The 20,523-nt window shown below is 35.3% G+C and overlaps 1 protein-coding gene across 7 annotated transcripts in view; it reads right to left on the reverse strand.

Annotated features, from left to right (window-relative positions):
• Positions 1-20,523, reverse strand: part of NBEA (neurobeachin) — a 449,426-nt gene that overhangs the window by 89,640 nt on the left and 339,263 nt on the right. For all 7 annotated transcript variants that reach the window (XM_072361559.1, XM_072361556.1, XM_072361557.1 and 4 more), the window contains 3 exons: positions 12,286-12,403; positions 11,387-11,489; positions 4,884-4,999 (listed from right to left, as the gene is read on the reverse strand). In XM_072361559.1, the coding sequence (XP_072217660.1) occupies positions 4,884-4,999; positions 11,387-11,489; positions 12,286-12,403 (337 nt within the window). The remainder of the gene's footprint in view (positions 1-4,883; positions 5,000-11,386; positions 11,490-12,285; positions 12,404-20,523) is intronic.

The following is a 20,523-nucleotide window of genomic DNA, read 5'->3' on the forward strand; positions in this document are numbered from 1 at the left end:
AATGACTTACAAAAATTATGGATGTAATTATTCCCCAGTTCTATCAAGGTCTGTGGAAGGTAGGATTTAAAAGAATTAAAGTTGCAATAAATACAAATGCAAACATATACTTAATACACTGCAGGTTGAAAAGAAAAAAACATCCAAAATCAGTTAAATACAGAGAAATAGATTTCAAAACAAGATTTCTACTTAAAATAATGGGCATTGTAAACATAGAGAATTACTTCTCACCCCCAGACTTTCATTTGCTGCGGAGGGATTATTTTAAGCACTTTTTCAATAATTTCAAAAATTCAGCATAAAACCCAAAAATCATTAAAAAAAAAAACCAAAACATGGTCCCTATATCACCCACTGCATTCTGCTGACGTGCATGCAATAAGGCCTTTTGATATGTATCTGAAGAATGGACAATTAGTGCATCACTGCTGCTCCCAAGCCTTCAAAACTAAAGAATCCCTGGGAAGGGAATAGATTAGAGGAGGGGAAGGTGGCCTGGAATGTCTACACAGCCAGGACAAAAAACAGGGACATGGAGAGTATAACACTGAGACTGATTGATAAGTAGCAGAGTGCAGTGTTTACCTTTGGGGAAAAAAAAAAAAAAAAAAAAAAAAAGCCAGGGCTGTAAACATGATGAAATATGGTCAAGTCAGCATAGAGTGCATGGAAGAGGTGAGGACGTTAGAAACAGAATAGGGAGATGAGAAAATAGTTGGCTAAACGACCAGTGAAAACAGGTTGCAACAAGATAGTTTTGAAAATGTAGAAAGATAATTTGAACTACATAGGGGCTGTTTGTACAGACAAACATATTTAAGAAATATAAGGATAGATTATGGGGTTACTTCAGTAGTCCTGTTCTACTGAGATCAACTAAGTCTGTATGATTAGCAGCATTAACAAACAGGCAAAGGACTCATCATGGAAAAAGACCCAGCTGTATGTCACAAATAAAATGAGTTGGTATCAGAAACCTCAGTTCTGAACATATTTTCCAATACTGCTGCTTCTTGAATAATTTCAGAAAGGGGGCACAAGAAAATATGATATCTTGTCATTGTGTGAAGGGTTAGAGGACAGTTAAGAACTTAAGAAGAAAGGAAGCTACTAAAAGTGCCAAAAAAGAAGTACTAAAATTCTTTGTTAGTGGATTTCTACTTATATGGAAGAAAAGAAAAAACTACAAAGGTATCTATTTCTCACTTACCAGCAAATAATCTACATTTCTTAAGTGGAAAACATCTGCTTTTTAAAAGTGACTACACTATGGATCAGACATGCAGAATAAACCAGTAAGAGCTACCCAACAAGATGAATAAAAAATTAAGGTGCACGTATTTCTCAACAGCTAAAACCAATGATATTGTTAAATAAGATTATGTTATTAGGCAAGAAGTTCTAGTCCAAAACCAGGCCATCACTGCCTATACAAACAATTACAGGCAAAGAGGTTGTATCTTCTAAGGAAATATTCCTTATAAGATCTCATTTTAAAGCATATAATTAAACGTGTATTTGGAAATCAGATTTACAAGCAGAAAGAAATCATACACCATGCCGTTACGTGGCAAAGGATGTCATGAATATATTCAATACCTCACGTTTGTGTATGAAACAGGAAATACTGAATTTTCTTCTGGCCTCCAATTGTAGTGTCTACAGCACACATAGAAATTTGCTTCTGTGTATCACAGATGTACCTGGACAACTATCAGATCCAAAGTTTTCAATATAAGGTCATCATGTAGTATGGTCACTCTGCTTCTAGTCCTGTAAGTTTTTCTGTTAGAGATTCATGGATTTTTGGTGCTTCATCAGAAAATGCCCATTCTTTAACAGGTAAATAATTTAGAGAAATATTTCTCTCAGAAATATTCTTTCTATAAGATTCAAAAAAATACAGGTGTAAAAGCAGTGGTGTGATTCAGACTGCCTCATAGCTCTTGACCTTGTAGATTCATAGATCTCAGGCCCTGAAGTACAGTGATGATGGAGCCAGAAAACTGCTTGTGTCTGTGAGAACTTCTAGGCTTTCAAATTTATTAAAGTTTTGAAACTTTTCCCACCGTCACTGGCCATGGAACTCATGTTCATTCCATTATGATGGATTTCTTTCTTGTCAACAAAGTTACAGCGAAACTCTTTGCAATATTTCCAAGGTCTTCACACATTTTGGGGAGCAAGTTTCCTAGCTGAAGGAAACTTCTACTTCAGCTTCAGAAATAGGCTGTCCTTTCCAAATAAAATAAAATATATAAATCTGAAATTTTCTTCCATCAAAAATTTTAGATCTTCCAAATTGGAAAAAAAAAAGTTTATTGATGTGTAGAATTGCATGTTGGGTTTCAGCCAGGATTAAATTTCTTAAGTTTTTCATAAAGTTTTTGTCTGTATGTGTGTAGCTGTCTGGAGGTTCAGTTATTGTAAGTAAATTTTACTCTACTATTCGAACAAAACATCATGAGATTCTATGGGATAGCATCAGTGAAGATAGATGTTATAATTTTCGCAACCTAAGTCTATTTTGTTATGTTCATAGTCTCAATTGTTGGAAAAGGTTCAATTTTTTCTTTTTATCAAAAATGTTCACGCAGTACTGAAACACCATCAAAGAAAAGTACCTAAGAATCTAGTTTTCTTTTACACATCCTTCAAAAATCTTATGAGAGGGTACAGTGGTAGATTCTTCCCTATCTAACATGATGACTGCTACCTACCTTGGAAAATGATGACAGGACAGAAATTACATAGACTGGTAAGGACCCATTTGTGAATGTCTAGCAATACAACTGGGTTTGAAATAACAATCAGAATAAGTGATATTCCTTGCGACAAGGAAAAACAAGAAGAATACACCGGTAATCTTCCAAACCATGAAAGTTGGAACGTGTATGGAAGCCTACACTTTTGTAAAGCAGATGAATAATACTAGATGACATTTAGAAAAACTTGCTTTATGTGACCAATCAGGTGTTTGGCTGGGAAGCTTGCCTAGCAGCACTATATATCAAACAAAAAATTTAAAAGAGAAAAAAAAAAAAAAAAGAAAAGGTGCTTTTCTTGAGATACTCTGATGGGTTCACTTTAAGTTGAAGCTTGTTTATTAATGGATACTCTGCTCTAAGTATCACTACAATTCTTAATTGAATTCAAGTATAATGATGTCTTCAGGTTTTGATGCATTGGTGATGTACCTAAAAATAAATGACCTGGGAGTTTTTAAACTGATTAAAAACGAAAAGTAATTTATCAAAAATTGGCTTAGCTCTTGTCTTCTCTCCTTAAAGAGTTTAGACACACTGATTAAAGAAAAAACAAACATATGAAAAGGAAATTACAAGAGAAAGTCAGTTTTGTTAATGCATTGGTTAGAGGCAGAGAGGACTTAAATAACTTCCAGTTCTCTGGCAAGCCCTCCAAGCTTGGGTGATGTGGACAGGGAGCCTGTGAAGCTCTGCCTGAGTTTCCTAAAAACCAGAAGGGCAGTGGATGTGTGTGGGACACAAAGAGGCTGAATGAAGCCAGTGTCCAGATGCAGGATAGAAGCATTTTCATGGCCCATTACCATAGCTAATAAACGCTAAACAGGGCTCCATCCTTATTCATAGATCTGTGGTGACTGTGGCTGTAATGCTCAGAAGCCAGGCTGATGAGCCTGCATGCAACTGCACCACACAGACTTTCCAGCACAAGTCTCTGGTAGTTTCAGGGATACTGCTTCATACTCCACTGCACAAGGTATACATGTCCTGAGTTTTCCAGCCATTCATAGGTAGCACTTCTGTATCACACTGGGATAGTCTGATGACACATTTATTAACGCCTGTGAGCCTGGATGCACAGAAGATAACTACCACATAAACATAGAAGCAAAAACCTAAAGGTTTAAAGAAACTGAGTTTGACAGCTGCTGAATTCTGCCACTATCCCACTGGGAAGAACACAGTGACTCAGCTCAGACTGGTCACAGTAATGGACATTTGGACACTACCATGGGGTTTTGCACTTACATTTGTCTTCTGCCTGGACAGAGGATAACCTCAAGGAGGAAAGTCAGGACCAAGTAAGAATATGAGATGCCGAGCATGGTGGGATTTAATTTAGCCTTCAAATTAAAGCTCACTGGAGGGAAATGTCTGAGGAAGCCTCTTGACAGGCAGGCTGATAAGCAGTATGTGTGCTAAAGGCAGGAATCTTAACAATAAACTATCTCCAAGAAATCTTTGTATACGGTATAGAAGATTGCTGCTTCTCACGTTTAAAAGTACTGCCTAAATTAATACATAGAAAAGGGAAAGGTGAAAGGAAAAAAACACATTGTGAATGTTTAATTAATAACAATTGCCAGAAAAACTCTTCTTTTGCCAGTAATGAATGGATGTCTGTGGCAGTTATTTCTCATTTTAAATACCTAATCTGATATTATATTTCAGTTCAAAGAACTAAATAAGAAAAGATGCTGTAATCTAATCATACCACAATCCAGGTGACATCTGTACTAGGCAGAATACTGTTGTTATTCTGCTGTCTTGTTGCTGTTGCTGAGAATGATGAAGTAGCAAAATTACATTTTCCCATTATTATTTCCAGACATTCTCTGGCAATGGTTTGTTGACTCTAATAAAGCTTCAGACAAAGCTGTCAGCAGAGGAAATGGCAGAAGGAGAGCAAGGAACAGCCTCCACAACAATACATGAATCTAAAGCTTTGGTGATAGGTTGTGCATTTTCTGAGAAAATTTTATGTGTGTATTTCAGAATCTATCATAAACCTGCAGCTGAATTCCAGAGGGATGAATGTATTCTATCAAGTCACAGTGCTTAAGACTTTGACAAACATAAACATATCATGAAGGATTAAAGAGTCAGAAACTTTACCTGCTATGGTGTTGAGGAACATCAGGTATTCAAAATTAGATATCTCTCGTCTTTGCCAGCGCTGAGTCATGTTGGAGGATTTATAAAGCTGTCGGGGAGTGGCCAGAGAGATTCTCCTACAAAATACATTTAAAGAAAGATTATTTTAAGAGCCTCATTAAATTTTAAGACATAGAACAATGTTATTAGTGTGATTAATTTCAGATTATCTCAGAGTTGGTTTTTTTTATTCCAGTTAATGAAGTCAAAAAGACACCATATCCCTTACTCGAGAAATTACTCAAATTAAGATCTCTCTTTTATTTTACTAGAACTGCAACACTACAATAATTCAGAAGAATGTGCTTTGTGGTTTATTTTGTTCTGAATCTGGTTAAAAAAACTGGAAGCAAAAGGAACTGCAGACCTCCTGGTGCCTGTGTTGTCCAGCAGGAATAAAGGAAGCATGACATTTCTCTATTTCAAAAGGACATGTTGAGATAAGTTCATTAAGGTGAGTGATAGATATTAAAGTACCATATATTTCCAGCACATGGGCTAAAGATATTTACTCCACAATTTGTGTGCCTTGTCCATACTCAGTTACCTATGATCTACTCCTATATTCCAGTAATCTCTCAGATTTGTACTTCTAGACTGGTTTCTGAAAAAATCCAGATCTATTCAGTTATTTGTTCATATGCCCACCTGCCCATCTCTCCATGATAATTCCTGAATTGCATTTCACTGAATTTGGGAAAAGAAATAAAAGCTTCTGAGATATTTAATTTCCACACATTTTCTATAAATCAGATGACTGCACAGCGGAGAAAGAACCAAACTATTATGCCAAAAAAGAAAAATCTTTAACAAGCAGAGACAGCTTTATTGATCACAATTCATTTCCAAAGAAAACAGTCTTTGCTGAAAAGAGACAAGGAAAATGTTTGAAAGGAGGAAAAATTCATCTCCTCAAATACTCGTTTTTACAGAAAAACACATTTTGAAAATTGATCAAAATAGAGAAATGTTTGTATGTTGTTGTGTGGTTGGTTTCTTTTTTCTTCTAAAACTATCCTCAAAGTTTATCCTATTCATTAATTTAATGCACGATATATATAGCTTGCCAAGAGTAACTAAGAACACCTGATGTTTCAGCTTTCAGATGTCCCCTAGACATATTAGCTGCACTATTTCAGGGCTCTGAATGCTAAGTATTCTCTTACAACAAAGTCATATTCAAGGTGTCAAATAAGGCAGCAATTACAAAAATGTTGAACACCTACTTATAAAAATATATGCACATACCTCTATAAATGCACTACACCCTGCCTCCAGTTAAAAGGATGACTGTTGGAATGTGATCGGAATGAACAGTTATCACAGTTACAGGTCTTTATATGTCTTAAAGGTCAGTGTCTAGATCATGAGCATCTGCTATACTTAAATTCACAAATTAGGCATACAAAAATGACATGTGAGCATATGTGTGCTTTCCTCTTTTTTTTCTTCTTCAGTTTATATTTTAATCTCTATATTTACTCAAAACTGCACTGTGTACGGCCTTGCCAGCAAATTGTGCATACACTCCACTAGTACACAGAAGGTACTGCAAATATTTTGTTTCTACTATGCTTCTTCTGAACAATCTATCTTAAGAACTACCTGAATGTAATCACACTTGATGTTGTACTTCACCGAATGCGTTTTACAGTGAAACTCTCCAAGTTTTATTGTTCCCAGTAAACTATGACTAATGCTGGACACAAATTAATAAATACAGAAGTAAAAGCGCTAAAGAGATAATTAAATTTGCAAAGTACTTCTGTCATAGAATTTCTGTTTCTCTCACAATGAAATGGAAGTATATGCATCAATATAAATTAGTATGTGCCTTTAGACTTCACCAGCAAACTATCAGTCTCACAAATCTATGAACTGTTACTGCTTCACATTTGAAAGCCTGATTTAGGTGAAATCTCTACAAAATCAAATAATACTGGAAAAGCTCCCTGTTTGTTTTCTAAGATGATTGAAAGATTTGAAGTTATTTCAGCAGTCTGGAAAAAAATATGTGCAATAAATTGGTTCCACACCTGCTTGTTTCAGTTAACACAGAAAGACCCACTGTTTTGTGACTTGCTGAATTATTCCACCTTTGATCAAACAATTTCTTTGTTTTTGTCTGCCATCCGAAATGAGAAGATGCAACAACAAATGTACTTCCTTTGCTTCTGGAGAACTAGGAAATATCTCCACAGAATGGAAGCTGCAGAATATCCTCTGATAGGATGATCCAATTTTCCAAGCTTTACTTGCTTTAACTATGTTTGCTAAACAAAGTTTTGTTCAGGGAAGAGATTTTCTGTATCTCATACATGGAGCACGATCAGGACCCCTTTCCCAATCACTTTTAACTTAGCTACAATCCAACTTGATACAAAAAATCCTTAGGTATCTCATTAGAAGTGTAGCACCTGCATGATGTTTTATCTTGTTCCTACACAGAACAAATAAAAGGCTTCAGAAAGCCACCAGCTTCCAGCAAGAAACTCTTCAACATTTGCCTTCAGTCAAAGCTCTCAGAGTGTTTTTATGCTTTAGTGAGATCAAATAATTTCCCAACCATGTACTTTCCAAAAACCCCGTGTATACAACCAAACTTGGAAATCCATCAACCACCTACTGATGCAGAAAAAGTGGCAGTGCTGAGTGCACGTTAAGCATGGTTGCCATGCTAAATGTATGTTTTCCTTCAGCAAGAAACATTATTGTCCCTCTATACTCAGCTCTGGTGAGGCCACATCTTAAGTACTGTATTTAATTTTGCACCCCTCACTACAAGAAAGATATTGAGTCCCTGGAGTGTCATGGTTTGATGATTTTTGGTTACTGATATTCGACATCATAACATCATATAGTGCACTGGGAGTTAAAGTGTTAATGCTCCACTTCTGAGTATTTGTCCAGGAGAAAAGAAGAACTACATTCCCCAGGGGACTTTGCAGTCAGAGAGGAGATGTAACTCCTGGCAAGGTCACCTGATCTCTCTTCTCGCTCTCCTCTCCTCACTGCTGCCTGTCCTGACTGCGTGCATCACTTCAGTATTACTGTAAGGCCTACAGCTTTCAGATACTCTCTCATTATATTTGATTTATTAGCTTCAATTCTAATTATATTGTACTATAGTGTGTTATTTTGTATTCCAATACCATATTTAGTAAATTAGTTTGTTTCTCCTCAGATCATTGCTGCTGTTTTTAATTATTTTGGGGTTCCCTGTTTCCCTTTTCTTTAGACTTGGATTTTCTGAAATCACTCTGCCCCACTCATCTCAGAACTGGGCTGAACCAGCCAGCAAACCATTGACCATGTCCAGAGAAGGGCAACGAAGCCGTGAGGGGTCTGGAACACAAATCTGGGCAGCAGCTGAACAAACTGGGATGGTTCAGTCTGGAGAAGAGAAGGCTCAGGAGAGACCTTATCACTCTCTACTACTGCCTCAGAGGAGGTTGTGGTGAGGTGAGGGTCAGCCTCTTCACTCATGTAACTAGTGAATGGACTAGAGGGAATGGCCTCAAGTCACACCAGGTTGTTCAGGTTGGATATTAGAAAATTTCTTATCTGAGAGCATGGTCTGAGGGGCTGCTGGAATGGGCTGCACAGGTTGATGGCAGAGTCAATAATCCCTGGAGGTGTTCAAGAAATGTGTAGATGTTGTACTAAGGGAAATGGTTTAGTGGGGAAATAGTGGTGGTAGATGGACAGTTGGACTGGATGATCTTGGAGGTTTTTCTCAATTGTTACAATTCTATGATTTTATTATTATCATTTGTATTTATCTGCTATAATAATAACTGAAGATATTGCTTCACATAAAGCATTAATGGCCCACAGAAATTCAATAAGAGATGCTAGCACTTGTGAGACAGTAAAGTATGATATTACCTTCCTATGTAAAGGCGAAGAAATAAGTTAAATAAAAGAGGCTGTACTGTCTGCACAGTTGCATCCTATGACAAGGTCATAAGGAAACTACAATCAATGCATCATGTTTAGGAATAATGAAAGTTCATTTACCAAAGATGAATGTGATTACCAAGCACTTCAACATCTGACTGATTTTAAGGACATAATTATTTCTCTGTAACTTTGAGCATAGCTTGAATGCTTTGTTGAATAAAAGCATTAGACACGCAAAGGTCTATATGTTACCACACCAAAGGAATGGTAGCAGAGTCAAACTGGAGATTTGCTCAGAATGGTTGCTTTCTAACAGTCTTGAGATGCAATACCAGTTTGCCTGCTTCTATTTGTCTGTATTATTAAATCATAAATATTTTTTTCTTCCGTCTTTACTAGTTACAGGATTTCTCCATGAAAATAGGAACATACTTAAAATACACATCCTTGCTTCATTAAAACTAATTAACTCCTTCAGACTGTTTCCATCTTGAATTGCAATTCTTTTATGATAATGTAATTAATTTTAAATTTAAAAGCTATTACCAGAGAGAAAATCAAACTAATGAATTTAAGCAAATCACTAGAAAGTTCTGCTTTCGTTAAAATATTTTAAAGTACAGTTTTATCTGGAAAACTGGGCATAACATGTGTTGATTTTTTACTCAGTGTAGCAGTTCCCCAAGAAGGTGCTGGCTTTTCACCATTTCTGTTTACATTTGTGATACAAATACACATATTTTTTAAAACTCCTACCAGCATTCTGGAGTCAACATATTAATGGGAAGGAAAACTATACTGCAGTATAAACAAAACATTAACTGTAGTTACTACAGTTACTGAGCCAGATTTTCCCTCAGTTACTTCACTGAAGTCCTACTGTAGACATAAAGGGTATGTAGACAGAAGCAAAGGAAAAGCCATGGTTAAAGGGTCTTTTACGGTGCATAAACCACAGAATGATTACACAAACACAAAAAGGAAAAACAACAACTTATCTACCACATGAAGGCCAACAAGCTTGCTTATGATTCAGATAGAACCGTACTGAAAAAATATGTAAATAAACACACATAATATTGAAGCAGAAACGTTTCTCAATTATTATATATCAACAAACTTTTCCAGACAAATATTCAGTGAGAAATGCACAAAGGACATGAATTTCAGAAGGAAAAGTCACTATTAGATAAGGAATTCCGATTGGTTCATTTGCATTTTGTTTGTTCCAGAACATGTGGCCTTTTCTTTTTCTTTTTTTCCTTCAGAAAAGAATGCTATTACTTTCTATTTAGGGACCGCAATTCTTTTAATTTGAGTTTTTGGAAGAGCAATGCAAATGCTAACAAGATGCACCTTCCAAAGAGATGCCTCAACTTCCCCTTGATCTCACTGAAAACTTGAGAAACTTGGCAGTCTGCCTAAGGATTTCAGCACATTCAGGAGATCAAGACTTAGGCATCGTGAGACTCTTGAGCTCATGATGGGGAATGATGTTCAGCTGGAAAAGAAACAGTTATCCAATCCTATAAATTCTTTGACATTACAGAGTATTTCCACATTCTGCACTGGGATAAAACAAGGAAAATGTGAATTTTTAGCCTGTAGAAAATGACTTAAAGAAAAAGACACATCCCAGATAGCACGCTGATGATTAAGTCATTGGCTTTTGGCCAAGGAAAGCCGAACTGAGATCTGAACCCAAAGCATATTTTTTGAATTTCCTGCTGTCTATTCTCCCTCTTATTTTTATTTGATTTTGAATAGGAATTCACTCTGACTCTAATAAGGCATCCACAGACTTCTGATTATGCACAAAAATGAATTTAGGTTTGAACAAACACTTTTAAACAAATGAAAAAACGGCAGCAAGATCAGTGGGGAACACATAAAGACCATCTTACCCAACACTGAAATATGAATGCTTTTTCTCAAATAGGATCTGACAATTAGGATTCTTATTTCTGACCATAGGTTGATTTGATATTGATGAGACAGCAAATGAAGACTGTAGCTGTCCAAAGTAAGTGAAAATCTGTAAAACTGAACTTAATTTTGGAAACAGAAAATTTTAGCTCATTAAATTAACGAATAAAAGGAATATATAAAATGCATAATAGCCATTATACTAAAGAATAATGAAGTAAAATGCACATACATTCACAAAAAGTGCCAGTGACAAGGTATATAACAAAAAGATAATTTTCATTCAGTAAACCAGTCAAGTTTGCTTCAATATTCTTCATTACAGACACAATAAGGATGATCACTTGTGCATATACTTATAAAATCTGACTGAAAACTAAGCCTTAATGACATAGGATACAAGTCTTACTCTGGTCCTTCACTAGGAGGTGTGTATTTGCTTTAAAGAATGCAAAATCCAATTCAGAATACTTTTCTTTCCATTCTACAATAACGGAACACATATTAAGTAAAGAGTACTGTTTCTCAAACTGTCCTATCAAGACAGAAACAATGTTTTAGTATCCACAATTATAAATATATCATGTATATAATATAATAAACACAGAACATGCCAACTGTTTGAATCAAATTACCTGGCTTGTGGCAAACCATAGCTGGTTCCTACTCCAACACGTGGTAAGCTGTACACAACTTTTTTCACCGTTGCTTGGTCAGGAAAATTAAACATAACAGAAGCTAAACAAAGAAGAGAAAATAAGGACTAGTAAACCATGTAGCAAAATCTTTATCTCTGCCAACATATGTTGAAATAATTTTGGATTTTATTTGGCAAGAGTAGCTAGTTAAACATGTATTTTCACTCCCAGAGTTATTTTTTAGTTTGGTTTGGTTTGGTTTTGGTTTTGGTTTGTTTTGTTTTTTGCTAGTAGACATTTCATTACAATATTTCAAAAAACAAATAAAAAATAAATAATTACATAAAAAGAAGAAGGAGGAAAGAGGTGAAATGGTAAAAGAGAATTTCCTATCAAACATTTGAAGAATTTACCAATTCCAATGACCTGCCTTTCTGTGAAGTAGTGAGATTGATTTATAGGATTGATTTTGACTTAACAGGACAAGGAGAAGTGGTTCTGAACTAAAACAGAAAATTTAGACTGGATATAAGATTTTTTTTCTTTTCTTTTTTTTTTTTTTTAAACACTAACAATAGTGAAGTACTGGCACAGGTTGCCCAGAGAGGTGGTGGATGCCCCATCCTTGGAGACAATCAAGATCAGGCTGGACAGGGCTCTGAGCACCTGATGGAGCTGTAGGCATTCCTGCTCACTACAAGGGAGTTGGACTAAACAACCTTTAATGATTCCTTCTACCTTGAATGATTCTATGATTTTATGATTTTAAAATGCAATATATCATCAAAGAGAAACATAAGCACTTCATCAAAGGAAGCACAAATTCTAAGATTAATCAATACCATGCAAAATATTTACTGGAACATTTTTTTACAACACAATAAACGAAGACATACTTCTGTTTGCCATGAACACTTCCAAAGCTGTGTTCTGGAGAAGATAACGTCTTGAAAAAACAGCCCGAATCTCGCTGAACATCCATTTTCCATGAAGACCTTCTGTATAGGCAAGGACCTTTAAAGAAAGTAACAGTGATCATTATTGGTAGAATACTGTCACCGCATCACTCATGAAAACAGAGTTACAATTTAACCATCCATGTAGTACAGATAAGGTAACTGTATTTCTTTAATACTGTCATGGTTTTGTGGTGTTGCTGTCAATATTCTACATCATAACATCATGTGCAGTATGAATCATTGAAAGGTTCATGCTCCAGTTGCGTGGAACTGGAACCATTAGTTAAAATAGGACCTTAAAAGGTGTTAAAATGCAATAAGATATAGCTGTTAGATAAATTTCAATAAGAACAGTAACCTGGTACTCCTAAGATATATTCTTCATGAGTCACGTCAACTTCTTTTCTTCAAAACCCACAAAACTCTACAACCAATCACACTACAATGGACACAGTTGCAATTATGCCTCATTATTTTCTTATGTGGTGAGTAGCAGACTTACTTCTGAGGCTGTGCAAAACACAACCAAAATCTGCTACTGACATCCATTACAGACTTATAAATTAGAGCTCTCTACATTCCATTAATAAGTGCAAAAAATAGCTAGAAAATACGTTGACACAGAAAATTAAACATACCCAACTATGAAGAAAATGTGTTGTTTTTTTTATTTTTAATCAAATGCAAAATATTTTAAAATAAAATACTTTAAAGTTAGCATTGCTTTTTCATTTTGTCAGTTTTTCAGCTGAAGGTATTGTTCTAGAATTAGATGTTAACACATAAGAAATCTCTTTCACTCCTTCATTCTTCTGGAAAACAGACACAAATTACTCAACTTAATTAGGTATCAGCTTTATTAGCTCATCTAGGAATCATCTTTCAAACGGTATCATTTGGTGCAAAACATTTTCCCAATTCTTTTCATTAACTGGAAGGCTCCCTTTAGCCCTTTGCTCCTGCTCAGGAGGGCTCTGCCCATAGCTGATGCTCTGAAAGCCTTCACCTTTATCAGTTTGGGAGCAGAACCATCCCCTTAAAGCACCCATTGCATTTACAGAGTTCTTCAGACTGTGCCTTCCCCTATGCTGCAGCTAAGAGTATCACAGGTAAGAGAGTTTGCGGTGAAATTCAGTGAACATCTTCACTAAAAGGAAAGGCAACAGAAACTTTTAACTGGATTTTATTCCTCTGTTCTCCATTAGGTGTATAGACACTGTTGCTGCACCAGCTTGCAGTGCTTCTACATCAGCTGCAGCCTAGCCTTCTGCAGCCATGACCACTCCCACCTTCTGAACAGGGAAATCCTAGGGAGCCTATACGTTGCTGTCTTCAATGATCTTCCTTGCTTGAAGTACTGGAAATCAGATTATCCAGTTTTTCACAGAAGTAGACACAAAATATTAACATTTTCATGAGTAAAAATGCTAATTTAGTTTTATACACATTGTGTTAAAAAAGCTTCATGGATAGAAAGTTCAAACTTTGTCCTTCTTAGCTTTTTCTCATAACCACAGTGAAACTATTTCAGAGATGATGTTAACAATGGCAACAAAATAAATGTGCATCAGTACACTGAAAAGTGTTCAAATGTTAGTTCTGCCCTTGATGGAAACTAGAGAGAACAGCTCCATACTGTCTATGTAGAAAGAAGACACAGGTAAGGCCTAGAGCAACGTTGTGGCTAAAAACACAGTTTTATTCACCTTAGCTCTCCAGTCTAACTAAACACAGCCTTGAAGGGAAAGAGCTTGATTTCTTTGGTGGTCCTGAGCCACGCTCAAGAGGCTCCCTCTATACAGTCATGAGACAGCTGTGGTATTACTACATCGTATGCTAAATTCTTCTTGTGTTAAATTAAGCTTCGTGTTAAAACCCTACACCTCATTTTCACTTTGAACTCTGTTGGCTTCAGCTTCTACCCACAGGATCTCTTGTCTATGAGATTAAAGTGTCCTCTAGTATCAGATATCTTTTCCTTGTGTGGGTAATTACAGGCTTTGATCCAGTTACTGCTTACCTTTCTCTTCAATAAGCTAAATAAACCAAATTTTCCTACAGTCTCTAGCTGAGATCAGATGTAGAATACTGTTGGTATAATTTATGTGAAATTCAGGCGATTGAGCATAAAGTTTCTAGAATCATCCTTCTTCAGATGTCTTCTGTGGCTGATACATATCTTCTGCCATATCACTTTCTTAAGGTACTGAGAGGAAAACAAGTTTAAAAAAGACTGAAAAATGAGAACAGTCTCAGGGAGGAGTCTGAAATGTACATAACTGTAAGCAGACCTACAGCAGCCAGAGGACTTGCCAGAGAATTAGTTCCTTGACAGGTCATCATGCTTCAGGAATTCATTTTTTGTTTCACAAATGTTTCTAGTTGTACTGTTTTTCCAAGGAAAAACGTCTAATTCTGACTGTATTTTGTGTATTTACATTTTAAACCATTTACAGTAATACTTTTACAGTGCCTCTAAATGAAGCAGAGCTTAGATATTACAGATCAACACATTATATGCCAACCATACACTGTCTTTTCTTCCTCCATTTCTACTCATGTAAAGCAATCATAACTTCATAGACGTATATTCACCAGCTGCCATGAAATAAATGGCTTAAGATAGCACTCCAGATGAGCTTAAATCAGTAAAAAGCATAGGAAATCAGAGGAAGGGAAGGAGGCTATAATTCAGTTACTGTTCTCAATTACACTCTTCTTAACTGTCTATTAGTCCTAGAGATATCAGATTATCATGCTGATATCAAATCATCTCAATTATTTCAGTATTTCTGGTGTATTGTTTTCCTGTTCAAGATATAATACCTATTTTGTTATCTTCCATAGCATTCATTTTACACTGATCCACATGATGCATTAAACCTTCCATTATTAGGTATCTACACCTGACAGTCAAAATTATTGACACTGTCCGCAAGATTCTTTCTTGTTATAATAACAAGAACAAAGATGATTTCACTCTTCTGAATTTAAATCTTTAAAATGTAATTGTATTTTTCATTTCATTATTACTTAGAATATATTTTTATCATTTTGCTTTTCCATATCACACAAATGAGGATTTGGCTGGTTTATATTTCTCATAAACAGCATATACTATATATTTCATTATTGAGAAAGATATGGAAATATCCACTTGATTCATCGAAAAAACATTGAAATTATGTTACCTATCTCTCTGAAACCAAAATTACCACGTGTTCCATCCTGTATTTTGATGTTTACATTTGAAGTCAATATTTTTTATATCCATAGTTTTACGAGTTTGTCTCCTAACAGCAGCTATGAAGACTTTTTTCTCCTAGCATGTATTAATGTTCGAAATGCTGTGATTAAGCACAAAATTCTTAATAAAACTGAAAAACAACCACTCTCATCTATATTAGAATCAAGGATTCTTATCATTTCTAATATAGGACATAATTATTTGGTTTAAAACTTATTTCCCTTTGTAAAAGCATTTATGCAGAAATATGGGTACGTTTCAAAGACAGCAACAAATCCCCTGGTTAGATAAGAGACTAAGAATAAATATTTGCTAGAATGCATTGCAGTAAGATGAAGCTGTGACCCTAAAATAGAATGAAAGATCTCTAAACCTCAGGGTTATATAATGAGAAATCTACTAGTGACACCTAACTAGTTCAGATCAGTAAAGAAGCTTGAGATGTGCAGATGGAAAACTCCATTGAAGAGAAACAGGACTACTAAGAACTTGATGATCCTTTCAACCCAAGCCATTCTATGATTCTGTGATTCTATTACTGAAGTGTTTTCCTACTTAGCACAAATATAAAGGCTCCATTATTTTAATTTAATTTCTGATGTAATCAAGATCTCTTCTTTCTTCCAAGTATGAGTCAGTTCATCTTGGATTATAAAGTCTACCTCAGCTATAATTCAATTTCTGATAACAAATTAATTGTGAACTAACAGCTGTAATTTTGAAATTCTAGTTTCCATTCTGCTAGCATCCCACAGGAAAACACTTTCATATTATTCATATTATTTTTACAGCTTCACGCCATTTTTGGTATCTCATTGCACCAGTACAGAACTACAGTTCTTCCCCCTCCACCCCCCCCTCCCCCTTTTTTTTTATTACTGCCTTTGCAATTGAAATAATTGCATAATCAAGCATTATTAAGAAATCAAGGAAAGCAACCTGTACAAGTTCCATGCATTCCAAGTTGCTGACTTTATATCCAGAATGGTCATTTCCCAAGCCTTTCATAAAGAACTGTTGTTTATTGCTCAGTGTTTCCTTTTTAAAAATAACTCTATTGGATGATTCATCAGTGCTTCTGTATTTGAATTTAGTCCACTGTATTCAGTGGAACTGATCATTTATCAATTGAACAGCTGCAAGCAGCGAACTTTGGTGATCAAGGAACCAGATTTGGAGCCAGGTATCTTGTTCAGGGTGTTCTAATTATAATCCAGTTCCTCAATGAATGTGGTAATTGATACTTCTAATATTTGCCAAACTTTGTTTACATCTAGTACAAAATGCCACTATTCATAAATATATATATGTTTTGAATTTTATTTTATTTTATTTTTCTTTGTCATTCTCGACCTTCTGTACTATAATAATGTCAATACAACAAAAGCAGAAAGGTCTTGAAATTATGTATAGTAGAACTGGTGGGGTTTTTTTGCAGCATTTCCATGGAAAAATTCCAAAGTACCTACAAATTATTTTCTCCAAGGTCTGAGAAAGATCTTCAGAGTCATTCTTTCCAACTTTCTGAATAAAATACATATTTCCTGAAAGTAAATGCATTTTTCTTCAATTATCAATGTCCAGACGTTCCAAGAAAGCTGTAATTTTGCTACTGAAGATACTTTTTCATTTGATAAAGACAGTTTTATTCAGTTCTTAAGTGAAGCTCCTACTGTCTATAACTTGGACGCTACTATATCATAGTAGCTAATTCATTTATGTACATGCCGTACCTTGTTTGTTTATTTTCTAATGAAGCTTGAAAGGTTGAGTTTCTTCAATTTACAATAGGTTTGACATATATATACTGGACGTATAATTTGAATAGGGTTTTTGATAGCATTTCATTCTTCATTTGTTTTCTACAAGTTTTGGAAGAGAGTCTACCTGCCAACACCAACTATGATTCTATCTATTTCATTTGTCCCATCCTTTAACAAAAGACAAGATGAAGAAATCTCCATTCATTTCAATTACACACCTATGTTATCAAAAAGAACAAAAGCAAAGCATCTTATTTTTCCCACGAAAAACAGGCTAAGGGAAAGAAAATGCGGATGAAGAATGACGGGCAAATTGGTGAGACTGTTTTGAAGAAGAAAGAAAGGAATATGCCTAATTTCTCTGCATGGGATTTCCAGAATGAAAGGAAAGGAAATTAATGGAAAAAGTTCAGAGAAAAATGAAAGAAGAGGATATGGTGAACTTTCATGGCCCTCCTATCCAAGCATTTCTGTACAAAAGTGTAGGAGCAGCCACATTTTTGCTTTCTTTCGATTTCTGGAAAGATAAAGATTTGCATCTTATATTGATACCAAGACTGAAGAGAAAGTTGTATAGAGTCCACTGACTATTTCATTATGCATATATAATGAAACTGTAATAGATAAACATCTTACTGTGTTATCAAGAAACCCATATCAAAGAATCACATATCATTTAGGTTGGAAGAAACACTTTATTTACTCCAACCTACCTGCCAGCTGGATCAAATTAATCAGAACACTGTCCAGTGGGATTTTTAGTATCTCTACTGATAGGGACTATGAAATCTCTCAGAGTAATTTGTACTGATGTTTGACCAGAAGACTCTTTTCCCTTGTGTTCATGTGAAATTTCCTGGGTTTTAAATTGTGCCTATTAGCTCTTGTCCTTTCAGTATGCAGTACTGAGAAGAGTTGGGTTATCTTTCATAGTTACATTTGAAATAGCAAGCAATACCATTCTTCAGGTATAAAACAGTAGTTAATTTTGCATTAACTATTTAATAGCTTGACGATCACAAACTTAATGGAATTTATCTGTCACACTGTTTAGAACAGTGTTTTATATAAGCAGATATGTGCCGATAAAATATGGGGTAATTCACCAAAACAAATCACACTGAATAGATATTTCATCCGAAATCTATCCAAAGCCACCTACAAAAACATGCTTATGCATATGACTCAGTTACATATGAGGTATTTATAAAGCATTTTGGCATCAGTGTGTGCTTTTAGGAGTTACAAACAAAGGAATACAATTACTTAAAATCATGCTCTCCTCTACTGTTAGAGATTTGATTTCCCTCTATGAAATGTTTGCTACCATCATCATTTCCTTCAAGGAAAACATGAAATTCTGAATTTAGATCTTCGTGAGTTGAAAAAACAATGGCTCCTGTGTCCACAAAGCAAGTCTTTTTCTTAACTATATAATACAGAGCTTGCTGCAAATTCGTGGCAGACAGCATGATTGCTCATTGTATTCTAAACACAGATTGAAATGACAGACATTAATGGCATGGAATCAGATTAATACAGCTTATGAAATATCATACTGAGTAAGCAGTATAAAATTCCAATACATTTGACAAATATAATTTTTTAGTCACCGCAAGATCATCCTCTCTACTTCAGTTCCCGTAGTCACACTGCTAAAATCTCAGCAATGTGCCACACTTTCATTTTTACTTTGCATACTTTGCTCTAGTAATACTTTCTCCATTTCTCTTTACATGAAGCTCGCCTCCCCGCTACTTATGATATATTTTTATGGAAAATGCTTCTTCACTTGGAAACCTTAAAATCTTTCCTCCAAATAGTTCCTGTGATACTATGCTCTGCAGGATGAGCTGAGTAGTATGTGCCATTATAATTTCTCAGTCCACATCAGTTTTAAAATCTTTTTCAGACTTTTGTTGTTTTTTTTTTTTTAATAAATATTGGCAATGCTGCTTCATTTTTCTCCTCCTCTTCAGGGATCTAAAAAATGTAGATATTATTTTTGTGGTTTTGGGCCTTACTTCCTTGCCAAATTTTCTCAGATTATACTTCTACTTCCAGTGTTTTTATAAGCATTCTGGAGGCCCCTTTTCTTGAAATGTAAGGTTCTGCTCACCCCAACCTTTTATAAATTTAATTTCTATGGTCAGCATACTGCATTAGTACCCATCAAAACTCAGCTGACAGTAACTGATGTTCTTATTCCCACATTCAATTTCAATCATCTGAAGAATTATTTCAAGTTGGCCCATTTTCAGTCCATTTTTCTCTTTTCACTGGTAAGATTATTTTGCACATTATTATTTTATGTTCTAGGAAAGCACTAGGAAAAGTTTTTCTGGAGAAATCTCAGGAAAAGTTTTCCTGAGAGCCAGTGGCAGTAAGGTTACTGGCATAAATATAAAACAAACAACCCTACCCCTAGATATGGAAACACTGTTGTTAAATGTTAACATCCTGATCAAAACAATGCAAAGAGCATGCCTTGAGTATTACAAATGCATTATTTCTAACTGCTCTGCTTCTATGAAAAACAAACACATGGTTTTAAATGTAAGGATAATGGCTACTAACATGGGAAGATGTTACCTTTATGAACACAGCATTCTGAAATTGCAGTTATTGTCATTCATGCTACAGGCATTACACATCTGTGTGCTTTTTCATGGTTTCCTTCCTTCATTATATGCAGACTATCAATGGAGGCAAATACTGGAATGCTGGCTAAAGACTGAAATTTTTCTGAAGAATATCATTAGTAAGATACAGCAGATTTAGACATTACCACCTTCTCCTAAGAAGGTCTTTATGGGCTATATTTTCAAACTAAGTTCCAACAATTACTGTTGTACTGTTTTTAATAGAAGTTTCAGTGGGTCAAAGAATTCTTAAAGCAGAAATAAAGCCGATTGTGTTGGCTGGGCCAACTGTGTGTGGAGAAGCAGAAGACAAATATATTCTCAAGGCGCAGAAAAACATATTGAAGTAAAGGCCAAGTCAAAAGACCAAGCTTGCAGAAAAAATCTATAGGAACAAAATACAAAGTAGAGAAGCACAATTAGTTCTCATTAGTAGTGGGATTGAAGCAGATCATGCCTCTCACCTCAAAAGGTTTAAGATGACACTGTGTTGACTTTGGCAACAAAAGGAAATAAGACACAA

The sequence above is a fragment of the Excalfactoria chinensis genome, chromosome 1 (assembly GCF_039878825.1).
Source record: "Excalfactoria chinensis isolate bCotChi1 chromosome 1, bCotChi1.hap2, whole genome shotgun sequence".
Lineage (NCBI taxonomy): Eukaryota > Metazoa > Chordata > Aves > Galliformes > Phasianidae > Excalfactoria > Excalfactoria chinensis.